Source organism: Centruroides sculpturatus, unplaced genomic scaffold (genome assembly GCF_000671375.1).
Source record: "Centruroides sculpturatus isolate CEXI.00-Female unplaced genomic scaffold, Cexi_2.0 scaffold212, whole genome shotgun sequence".
NCBI classification, from domain to species: Eukaryota; Metazoa; Arthropoda; class Arachnida; order Scorpiones; family Buthidae; genus Centruroides; species Centruroides sculpturatus.
In genome coordinates, this window is record NW_019384356.1 from 306,496 (window position 1) to 319,262 (window position 12,767).

At 30.6% G+C, this 12,767-nt stretch overlaps 2 protein-coding genes across 9 annotated transcripts in view; both read right to left on the reverse strand.

The window, feature by feature from the left end:
- The window catches only part of LOC111639743 (TBC1 domain family member 1-like), a 90,741-nt gene extending 88,080 nt beyond the window's left edge, over positions 1–2,661 (reverse strand). Inside the window, exon 1 of the mRNA XM_023385687.1 lies at positions 2,007–2,661. Coding sequence (XP_023241455.1) covers positions 2,007–2,480 — 474 coding nt within the window. The 5' untranslated portion in view covers positions 2,481–2,661. The remainder of the gene's footprint in view (positions 1–2,006) is intronic.
- Positions 2,662–6,763: 4,102 nt separating this feature from the next.
- The window catches only part of LOC111639610 (cellular tumor antigen p53-like), a 63,396-nt gene continuing 57,392 nt past the window's right edge, over positions 6,764–12,767 (reverse strand). For 5 of the 8 annotated variants that reach the window (XM_023385514.1, XM_023385561.1, XM_023385551.1 and 2 more), the window contains 2 exons: positions 11,968–12,074; positions 6,765–7,560 (listed from right to left, as the gene is read on the reverse strand). In XM_023385514.1, the coding sequence (XP_023241282.1) occupies positions 7,497–7,560; positions 11,968–12,074 (171 nt within the window). In that variant the 3' untranslated portion in view covers positions 6,765–7,496. Of the gene's footprint in view, positions 7,561–11,967; positions 12,075–12,767 lie in introns of all 8 variants that reach the window. The other 3 variants (XM_023385526.1, XM_023385505.1, XM_023385521.1) reach the window with 1 other exon arrangement.

Consider the following 12,767-nt stretch of genomic DNA (forward strand, 5'->3'; position numbering starts at 1 on the left):
TTAAAATACAATACAGAAAATGAATAACCGAATCGAAATGCACCACTTTGTAACCATGACAACTGTTACTCGCTTTTTATTACTTTACAAAGGAATTAAACGATGATAATGCCAAGTTTATGGTCGCGTATTGACTAAATTCATATATTTATCTCCAACGAAACAGCTTATTCCACCGAAAATGTCTCGGATGTTGGCCTTTTAGTGTCACCCACAATCTAAATTTACTTCGTCCTTGTTATAGCGCAACAATTACTTTATAAAATCGTACTTTTATTAGATTGCGCGCGACGCGACGCGATTTCCACTCGTGCGTCACGTACAGAATATAAGTATATTTAACAATACAACCGATTATATATGTATATATATATACACACACACCAGTATATTAAATTTACAATTAAAAACTGAAAGTAGCTTGGATTTTTAACGTAAAAGAGAATTTCACATATTAGATTAACGCTTCTCGACCTTTCTCGTCGCGTCGCGCGTAAAACATAGTCCAAACGCGACGCGACAGGTAAACACTTCGATAACGAATCCTCAATATTTGCTTTTGGCTTCGAAATCGCGCTTAAATATATAATTTTAAGCAAATAAGAAGGAGAATACGATCAATAATGCCACTATAACTTGCCGTTCGCCAGCGTAGGGGTTATCTATTCGATACCCCCACGAGGCAGTAAAAACTCCAATAAAACAACCAAAAATTCACGTAATCGAAGCCATAGTTGAAAGTTCTTTTTATATCCATGGACCAAAGATTTCGGCGCGATTTACTTTTTAGCCAAGCATTAATGCCTGCAGGAAATGCCGAACCCGACTCCTTTTTTTACAGCTATAAAATCACACCAAACAGTAAAAACTATTACGTACAAAAAGCTGCAGTAAACAATAAAAAATGAATCGAATTTACAGATTACACCCCATCAGCGTAATCTACAAAGCAACCATTTAGAAATATTAATCAGATTAGATACCGTGTACTAATACATAATTCACAGAGCGAGAACGTGATAACCGTGTGTCGCAGGTATTGTGTTACGTAATTTCGTCAACAGGACAAACTTTATTTATTTACGTGGCACGTATCTTTGTTAATATTTTTTCTAACTACGTAACTAATTTTCTCCTCATTACTTTTCGTTTATTTGGCTAGAATCCAGGTAGAAAACGAGTGCCCCCGGTACACAAACTTCCCCTTTCGATATTCCTCCATATCAATTGTTAATTTGAATTTTCACCTATTATGACGTCGACATAATTCCCGGCAGAGTAGAGATAAATAAATTAAATTTCTCTCCTCGTATTCTACAGCAAAAAATAATTCTAGATATTTTTAGAATTATTCGAATGCAACGCGGCTCGTTCGTACAGAACGTGTTGCTAATTTGCATACCGGGGCGATTCTTTGTTCCTATATTATTTATTTATTTATTTTATTTATTATAGAAACTAGATGCTACATTTCTTTCGGGTGAATTAAATATAGGATTTAAGTAAGAAATTTTAAGGTGGGGTACAGTAAAACCTGTGTAAACCGGAATCGCACAATACGGATTGTTTTCCGGTTTGGCAGGTTTCCGTTTTAGATAGGTTTTACCGTATATAAACGTATACGTGAGTAAATTCCTTGTTGTGGATTTATTTGTATTCTTGTTTTACATCCTTCGGGGTGTATCATTATTGTTATTTTTTTTGCAGAGTATAAGAAGCGTAACATACATGCAAAGTGATAAATCACGTCAAGGTCAATACGTTAGAAAAGGAGGTGTTATTATTTTTGATCGGAGGCCAAATTTTTTTTTCCATAATCTATATAATTAACGAATGCCCGTTTGAACGGAGACAATACAACAAATAAATCCGTATAATTTGCGTTTTACGTGTTCGGTGACGAATAATAGCACGTGCTACGTAGGAATTCCGTTCGTACAGTCTGTCCCGGTGCTTAGAAATTATCCTTGAGATGACGAAAACTACGCTATTTTAAGAGCACTTACCGTATTTTCTTCGAAAGCTTGGAACACGTGACAAATGAAAGGCTCATCGGGAAGATCCTTGGTCAAGTAGGAGAAGCACGAGTGATCGTGAGCAGTTTGAGCGAATTTGGAAATGCATTGTAAGCGATGCTCGAATATCAGTTTGTTCTCGTAGACGTCGACGGCCTTTAAGGAAGATTCTGTAACTTCTAAGAACACCTCCTTCCCCGTTGTCGACGACGAGAGCTTGATCTCCGAGATAATCCATGGCAGCATGGGCTGACTGTACCGCTGATTAAGTACCGATGAACCGACGTATACCACGCGATACGTGCGCTGGAAAGTCACGTGATTGGCGTGAGGTTTAAGAAGCAAGTGAGAGAAATCCGAAGTGAAACTCCTGGGTCGTTCCTCCGTCATCTTAGATTCGGAAGCGTGCCATTCCGTGTTATCGTTAACATCCCTGTCCGTGTTACTTTTGCCCAATCTGTTCATTGCTGAACAGTTTCCCGGTTCATCACATCACGGACGAAAATTACAAATTGGCAATTAGAAAAAGCAGCGATTCGCTTTCCCCATAAAGCATCATTTTTATAACAAAAGTCGCATACGCTTCGCTCCAACGCTCGATGCCAACTACTCTCGAATCAGTTCGGACCGTTAGATGGCGCTCGTAAGCGGTGGTCGGACGTGCACGTGGTCTGGTTAAAAGTACAGTAGCAACAACACGCAAACCCTCGTAGGTTAACTTGCGCTCTACTGCCGCTTATTTTCGTTATTTAAATGCTTCCAAAATAACAAGCACTTCTTGTTAATATCCAGGGTGATTCAGTTCGCTTAAAATGTTCAAATTTTAAAAAATACAACTAGTGTTTTTTTTAAATATAATTTACACCCTATCTAGTAGTGTTGTTTCGGGTATGTTTTCCACAATTACGTTAGGCTTCTTACATTCTCCTGTCAAATATTTCATCACCACACACACTACAATGCATCTCAAAAGTCTGTTTACCTCTAAATATCCCCTATTTAGTATTTTATAGTGCGATGTGAACGTTCTGTTTCGATAAAACAAAAACATTTAATACCTATTAGGCAGGCCATTTTTAGGTAGTTTTGAAGGGCCCTGGCTCAATTTTTATAAGCATTTTATACGGATAGAAAAATGAAATAAAATGAGGCCCTCTAAGAAGGCGAAGATTTCCGGCCATGATCGAGTATGCCCATGTATTAAAAGCTAACGAGGCCCTACAGGATTGTTCACGTAACAATTGGCCGAATTTAAGTATTTTTAATTGAGTTAATTTTATTTGGATCGTTTTCGAGGAACCACAATGCAGTTCTGAGCAGTCTTAGGGTCATTTATCTGAGGTCGTTATTCATTTTCTTTTTTTTATTGCCTCTCTTTATTCCATCAGCTTCGTTAAAATTGCCGTTTATGTAGAGTTAAGGAACGTAACAGATGTTAAATCGCGTCAAGGTCGATAGGTGTGTGCCATTAGTTTTAATATATTTACGGTCCGTTATTGACGTGTATAAATAAACAAAGCTCCTACAAGCCATTGAAACTGTACATTTGTAAACAAACAATTAAAAAAAAAGTTTAAAAATAACTTGTTTATGAACAAATTTTAGGAAATTTCCATTCGTTAGGGGTCAAAGCTATAAAGTGTATTCGCTATTTATTGTTACTAATCTCCCATTAAATTACTTTTTCTCGTCCCTTGATCTTCGCATCATCTTGTGATAAAATTCTCGTAAGGATTACTGTTAAGGAATTTTTAAGGAAATATTGTCTCTATAATAGTTTCCTTTTTTTATACAGCATACCCTCGCTTTACGACCGATATAAATCTATCATTGTGATCGTACGAACTGCCGTATTTTGTGCCATTTCTGCATTATATAATTAAATATCTTTACATGGAACGTGGCCTCAATTTACGATAAACATTTAATGCGTAAACAGACCTTCGCTTTACGACGGCTCCTTATAAATTAGGTCGTAACAGCGAGGATCTACTATAACGTCGTTAATATTTAATATATTCTCAACGTGAAAATTATACACGTAGACGACCTACATACGTAACTATAACCGATATTAGGGGAACCCGAATTAGAACGTGCAAACGTACATTCGCTCCTGTACCACTGTGAAGATTTAATTCAGATATTCTACGTACATAAGTACGGGAAAAAGATTTAAATGCGGCAAACGTACTTATTTTTTTCATTTATTTATTTACAAAGATAAGAGTGCCCAGACCTCCGTTACGATACTACTAAATATAGAGAGTATTTTGAATTCGAGATCAAACTCCGATTAGAATTTTTGGAATGTAGTCAGAAGAGGCATATGTTGCAATAATGGTGGATGGTGCCTACATTGAATTTAAGGTATGCGTACGAATCTCCACTTAATAAGATCCAAGTTAAATAATTTTCACCGTCTTTGCGTTGAAAATGTAGAAATTACGGCGATTTCTCAATGCCTAGTTACTTTCCACCCGTCTTCTGTATATGAATTTTTGTAACCTCAAATCAAAAACATTCGTAAAAATTCACGGACTTGGATCCACTCCAGTTATTTTCGTAACTTAGATCCAGATGTTGGATATGTTACTCGAATTCACGATTCAAAAACAAATACAATCCTAGAAATCATGTTAACTGCCTCCACGTTCCTCTATATCGATGGTAGATGAAGTGAAAAATTAATGCTTGAGTAATGAACAATTTGCAATGTCTCCCTTAATAGGACTTTTGATTTATAAAGAATAATTATTACTAAATTTAATTAATAGATTATAAAGTAATATTAACTTCCGTCAAATTCGGTTATCAGATGATAAAAAAATTAATAATCCACGTAACATTATGATTTTATAAATGTAAGATTCAGTCGCGCCACCTGTCGATTTAAAAATAAACCATTTTTTTTAAATCCTTAGACTTTAGTTGATTATTCCAAATAATTGAATAATGCAAGAGTATAACTACTGAAATTTGAACTTCCAAAATTAAATTTAAATTTTGTTTCCATGCAAATTGCTTGGAAAAATCAAACTATAATGTCATATCAGTGTAATTTTCAATGAAGATTGGTGGCAAAACTTTCCCTCCCTTTAAATTTTGGTTATATGTTTATAAAAAAATTATTAAACTAGTTTGTTTAAACTGTTAATAATTTAATAAATTGATTCACAATTTGTTTCTATTGTTCAAATCAATAATAAAAAAGACTAATATTAATTAAATTTTGACACTAAATGCCTGGAAATGACCTTTATATTCATAACTGGTGCATGTTTCTGTTCTACAATGAGACAGGTGGAGATGGGTCTTGATACCATATGTTGAACAATTTATAAAAATTTCTTAGAACATAAAGACACTCCAACTAATTTTGGTGCTCCAGGTAACTTATATTACATGGAGAATCAAATCTGGAAGGCAACCCTTTCACTCTTAATTTGAATAAGACAATGAACTTTCTTCCCCCCAAGACAATACAACTGATATAGATTTTTTTAAAGAAAAATTTAATAGCAGCAGAGAAATCTACGAATGTCTCCTGGCATCTTTCTACGGCTATTACTTCAATCACCACGTTTTAAGTGCTTGTGTCATTTGTTCACTTAATTCATTTTCTCATCCTAATGAATTTAAAGCATCGATAAAATTACTTGCATTCTTCAATTAATATACACAAATGGCAAATCATTTAATATAGTTATTATTATGCTGTATACCCCTTCTGGTTAAATATTAAAATCATATAAAAATTACCAAATCTCCAAATACTGATATTAGCAAACTATTTCAAATATGAGTAATTTGTTTCCTTATAATCATAACACTTTAATGACAATTTATACAATGATCTGGTTTAAGGACAAATACTACTAAAATTCATTAGATATTACTAATAAATCTTAGATCAATATTGATGAAAAAAGCCCTTTTAGTGCCCACATACACACAATTTAAAAAATTTGATAACTCATCAGAATTATATATACTGTATATATAAGTATTGCAAGACAGAAACATTCCCTTTTTGTACCAGTGGAAGAGAATCCATTAACATGTGATTTATCATACCTACATTATCATCAATATGCTGTAGTATATATTATTATATATCTTGTATTTATTAATTAAACAAACTTCAAAGATAATACAATTGCTTTACAGAAAAATAAACTTCAGATTCTTTTTGTAAATATAAAACAAAAAATCAATGAAACGACTCATCTTTAGTCTTAATAGTTGATGCAACTAAAACAGAGTCAATTAGCTTTTGGAACAAATTGACAGGGATTTATAGAAACAGTTCAACGTAATTTCTTGCCTTGCAACCATTATGCTAAATCGCCTATTCTGTTATACTAGATTAAGTGTGTAGAAAAAATTCCAACTGATATTTTATAAAACAAATGATAAAATTATGAATATGTAATATGTTTTGACATCACTATATTTCAAAAATTAATTTATTTAAGCCATAAATATTAAATTTTGATTATTGAGGCTGATAATGACTAATCGCATAACTGTTAACAATAATCATCTTGTATTTACGATAATTAAAGAAAAATGTTATGTTACTCAGTAACAGAAAATTCAAATCTGAAATATTTCCAGTTACTAATAAAATCTATTTTCATGGAAATTATATAAATTATATATATATATAATTNAGATTTATTCATAAATAAAAAATTAAATTTCAAATGAATGTAATAACTGTTTTTATTCGTTATTATTAAGTAACATATAAAAATATAGTTAAATGAACCCAAACCAACATTAATACAAATAAAAGATTTACAGAAATTTAAAAGAATTTAAAAAATTCTTTTAAAATTTTACATCTCTCTGGACAAAGTTAGATTTAAATTGATCTTCTATATCACTATCCAAAGGCAGATTTGCACAACAGAAAACTTAAGATGATAATGAGCTCAAACAATTAATATATCCGAAGATTACTTTAGGCTATCAAGACCACAGGAGACAATTCGTTGAGATAATGATTGAAGCTCGATGTCATCTTAAAATCTGCCTTAATTAAGTTATGTAGAAAACAGTTTAGAACTATTAATTATACTTTAGGGACTAAAGTAACTATTACACTAGGGAATCGATTTAAACATAGCTTCGATTTTCTTATTTTTAACATAACCAGAAAAACTGTTAATAGTTTAACATAGAAGCAATAATCATAATTTAGCTAACATTAGCTAGGATTGACTTAACCATATTTTACACATTCTTATACATTCATACTCATATGGAATGTATGAAATTTTTTTACATTCATACTGAACGTAAATGCAATATATAATTGTTGTTAAACATAAAATAAGTCAAAATAAATGAAATACATGAACAATGAAATAAAAATAAAATAATGCTTTGTAATAATGTTTATAAAAATTATTTTTTGAAAAAAGAAGTTAATATAAAAACTGTCATCTCTTTAAATGGGCTAAGTATAATTAACTAAATAATTTCGTCATCGCTGCTGCTTCCTTTCTTGTGCTTCTTTGCTGTAGCAACAACTCTTCTGCAATAAAATATTTTATTATTAATTATGGTAATTTATGTAAGTATTTGAATCAACTAATTTTAAATATATGTAATTCAAAATGTTAATTATGGTAGAATTCTGCAAACTCAATCTAACATGGATTGAGAGGATGACGAGTTTTACAGACTGTGGTGGATTATTCACAATTCATAATACACTACTACAAATTAATCTATTAAAAATCTTTTAACACATTAGAGTGAAAGAAAATCTACAGTATACAGTAATTTAATGTAATACAATTACTATACTACAAAATATGTAATAATAAGACATTATCTGGAGGTAAATTTTTACATATGTATTACAAGGCATTTTATCACATCCTTGTTTCAAGAGAGAGAATTAAAAAATGCAGGTTTGTAGAAAAATAAAAAAAAAATTGTTTTTAATAACAAAAATGACAATTGATCCTGGTTTTATGAGTATTATTCTTATTGCTGAATAACCTATTTATTAATATGTTTGTTATGCTTAAAAAGATGTTTTTTGCATTGTTCTACAAACTTACATTTTTTAATTGCATCACTTTTGAAGCAAGGCTGCAATATGTGCAAATTCATATACATACAAATAACTACAAATAGAAATAGTCACTAAATTTTAATTTTAGAAATATTGACTGTTCAGTGGCTACTTTTGAGTTAGTGATGTTTGTGTCATGTTGTTTTGCAGTGGCAATTTGGAAAAAGGGTTATATTCTTTGTTAACAGTGGAAGTGATGTTATTATCAAGTGTTGCCAGAATATTTTATTTATAAAACACTTACCCTTTTCCTGATTTTTTTAACTAAAATTGAAATATTTTATTTAAATATATCTTATTATATTAATTGGTTTAAAAACCAGTAAAAATAATACAATAAAGTCTAGAATCAATCTGTTATTTTCATACAGACAGTATCTTTTTTTTACATCTGATTCTGTTTTCATATATAAAAACAGAATCAGATGTATTATTAAGTTTTTAAGAAATTTTATCTTAAGATTGACTGAAGTTTAACTAAACATCTTCAATGTTTTTCTAACAGTCAATTGATAATACTGTACCTACACACCACTTATTAGTGTACATAGATATAATAATGACTGGATAAAACAAATACGTAAATGTTCCATGAATAATGTTACATGTAGTAAAATATCTCTGCAATCAGTGTAAATTGGTGGGAAAACATTTTGTATTTTTTTTTCTGTAGGCTACAATGTTTAATCTTGTGTACTTGCAACTATCTCTAAACAATACTTCATCTCTACATCTTGACCACCAGTCCATGTTGATCAATTCTCACAGAAATTGTAGTCAGTCAACTTATATAGTTTTAATAAAACTAACACCCTCAACACACTACAGCAAACACTATATAATTTTATTGATAAAGAACAAGAAGAAATTACAATAGTAATATTTTTCAATGCAGATATTCATTACTAACATGTAATATTTGATGCCTGTCATTTTATTTTATTGGATAAAATTAACAGACTTGAAATCTTAATTTAAAAACAAACAAAAACATCATTTAACTGCTGCCATATAAGCTGCCAAATTATAAGGCTATAAAAGATGTGAAGAAAAATACAAGCTTTATAGTAAGATTATAAAATTTCTATATTAACCTAAGGCTATAAAATAGCTTATAGTCTTACAACAGCTCAAAAAAAATTTTACAATAAAGCAAGTACTTAATATAGTTTCCTTAAAATATTGTTGTGGAAGATACAAGTACAGGTAACCCCTGTATAACAAGGCACTTCTATAGCACAGATTCACTCAAATGGTTTGGGAATTAAGTAAAACCCTTGTACAACATGAAATGTAATAAAGGGCGTGTTATTTTATACCTCCACATAACTCAGCGCAAGATTTCTAATTTTTTTCGTGGCTACTTTCAATGCTCTTTCAACAAATAATCCATTTAATGGTTAAATTTTATAATTGGGACCCTTCCTTTGCCTCTAAAAGCTCATTTTAGAATTATAGATTCCTCCATCACGATACTATCGATAGTGCGGGCGCAGCCATCTTTCTTTCACCGTTGTTCCTAAATGCCTACAAACAGCAGCGCACTCCCGTTTCAGAGCGACCGCTATTAACGAATGCACCCAAAAACTGTTACCAGTTGATGATGCTCATGCTGAGACCATCATATAGGATGAATAGTCCTCTGGTATAATATTTACTTAAATAATAAATATTTTACCTATGAAAAAATGAATAATAAATACAATTTAAATAATTATTTAAAAGCATCTTTTTTAATTTTTGCAACCTAACCCCCCTTTNATTTAAATAAGGATTTAACAACATGTTTTTTAATTTTTGGAACCTAACCCTCCTTTTCGCACTAGTTCTTTTTTTTGTATTACACAGCAATTTATTGGAATGTAACTCCTGTGTTATACGGGGGTTACTGTATATATGTTGTTTACAATTATTATTGTTTATTTTCTTTATAAACAGTAAAATTGATTCTACAAGATGGGAAATAAATGCTGGAAGGTTGGAAACCATTCTATAATACAGTAAACCTGTCTATGGCGACCACCTACAGTTCCTTCAAAAAGTGGTCTTTTAGACAGGTGGTTGTCCAATATAGGTGGTGCTGTAATACTATATTTCCATATGTATTTTGTGCATTTTTTAGCCATTTCTACTAAGCAAAACTTGAGGTGAGCAAAAGTAAGCAAATTTTTTCAACAATAGGACTATATTGGTATTGTATTTTATTCTTATAGGATAACTCGATTTACAGGAGTTGTCGTGATTTTATAAGACATTTAATACCAATATTTTAAAGATTAATACAAGAGTCATATTTTCTCGATTATAATGCACACTTTCTTTTTTCCAACTTAATTAATTCAACTCGGTTGTTTTTGTTCGTTCCTCAGTTACGTGTATTACATCATCGATATACAAGTGCATAGTATCTCTACATCACTTTGGTTTTGGTATTCGTTAGTTTGTTCTTTTTTAACTTTAAAAATACTGTATTTTTTAATATTTAATATTTTCTTAAGTACAATAAGTAAAATAATTAATTAATAATATAACAATTTTATTATTTTTTCTCATAACACGATTTCATTACATTTCGCGATTTTCATTGAAGAATCAAAAAAAGAAGGTTGCCTGTAAAACTGATTTTTGCATTAATGCATTTATTGTTTTTTGAATATTTTGCATGCAAAAATTACTTGGATATTATTTTTCTAAAAATATCATGGAAATAAGGTAGGTTGATACAAACTATTTATCACACATGTACTGTATATGAGCTTCAAAATAAATAAATAAATAAAAATAAATTTTATCAAATGATGAGATCATCCACTTAATTGTATCGTGTACAATATTTTATACCCCCAAGGAATATACTGTAGGTCTACAGTAAAATCAATTTCATTTTCCTACAATTAAACTTTGCTGCTAATTGCTATTATGATAACTTTAACACGCTCTTCTAACGACAGTACTTTCTTTGCATTTCTTTAGTTTTTCAGACAATTTCAAACAAACTGAAATGAATTTCCTTTGTTGCTAGACTAATTTATTAACACCTGCACCTAATTTCAAGGGTGGGATAAGTGCCCGAGGTGGGTTCAAATGAGAGTTTAGACTAATTCATTATTTTAGGAGGGGGAAACATTATTAAACAATAGTTTAGACCAGATATATTTGCAGAAGTGGTTGCTTATTACAGTTGTTGTATGTTGTTTTGGACCAAAAATTGATGCCCACAGTCGCGTTACACAGGTGGTCGTTTAATATAGGTAACTTATACGAAGACTCTATGGATAAACTATTTTGTGCCAGAAATTTTTGCCCGTTTTGACAGATGCCCGTCGAATGCAGGTGGTCGCCTAATCAGTTTTCACTGTATTATTATTAAACAAATCTTTTCTAAAATTTGCACTCATTAAACTTCAAATGTCATTAATCTTCCTTCTTAAATATGTTATGTACAGCTTTCATTTATTTCAATCTTGGAGTTTGAGGTTAGAAGAGTTTTCAGTCTATATAGAAGTTTGGGTAATGTTGTGATCAGAAATGTACTCTCATTTATATCATTTAGCCTACAATAAAATTGGTTACTTTTATACATTGTTTTGTTTAACCCTGTATTTATTAAACACACAATTTTACTATGTAAATTACTGTTGTCCATTTTCTAAAGAAATACAATTTAAAGCTTTACATAACTTTTTTTGTAAAATTACTGAAAAATTTTTGAAATAAATGTTCTTAGAAAGTTCTAATTGATAATTTAATCTCAGTAGTCAGATGAGTAATTGAAATAATATATAGTAAATACACTTTAATCCAATTCATTAAAGGTGTTATTGACTATTAATATTCTTGCATAATATATTAACTTACTGTATTTGTTTTTGATGAAGATTTGCCTTCATTTCAGGAGTTAGCATTTCTAATGCATCTAAACCATCCAATGTTTTTTTAATTAATTCATAATGGCTTCTTTTTATCTAGAATAAAAACATAAAAAATTTTACAATTACAAGACAGCTGTAAGCTCTCCATTAAATATGTTAGACTTAATTATGAAACAATTATAGAATTTTAAATACAGTAGAGCGTCGTTTATCCGAAAGCTGGTTATCCGAAAGCATTCCAGTCAGCAAATTTAAATTTTCGCTAGTGCTGTGGCGCTGCAATCTTCGGCTATTCAAATATTTTACGTTTTTGATACTAAAGTAACATCTGAAGTATAATTTTTTATTGTTTTTATATTTTTCAATATATTTATTTTGTTTGTACAAAATAAAAAAATAATTTTTAACGATACAAGAGTCTTCGTTAGGCTTAACATCGACGAAAATTCAACGCGAAGCGACACGCAACGGAGAAAAATTTCAACACGGGATAAATTAATATATTTTTTCGTACATGATTTGTTATCCGAACCACCCCAGTCCTCAATTGATTCGGATAAACGACGCTCTACTGTACTACAATGTATGTATAAATGAGACTCAAAAATAATTTTTGCATTATTAAATTTCTATAATTACATTATCTATTTTTTACATTGTATTTATTCTTAAACACACAGTAAAACCTGTGTAAAGAGGACCAAATATTTTTTTGTCAGTTTGGCAGGTTTTCATTTCGAACAATTTTTTTTTAAAAGAAAAATGCTGTTTCAAAGAATTTTTTCC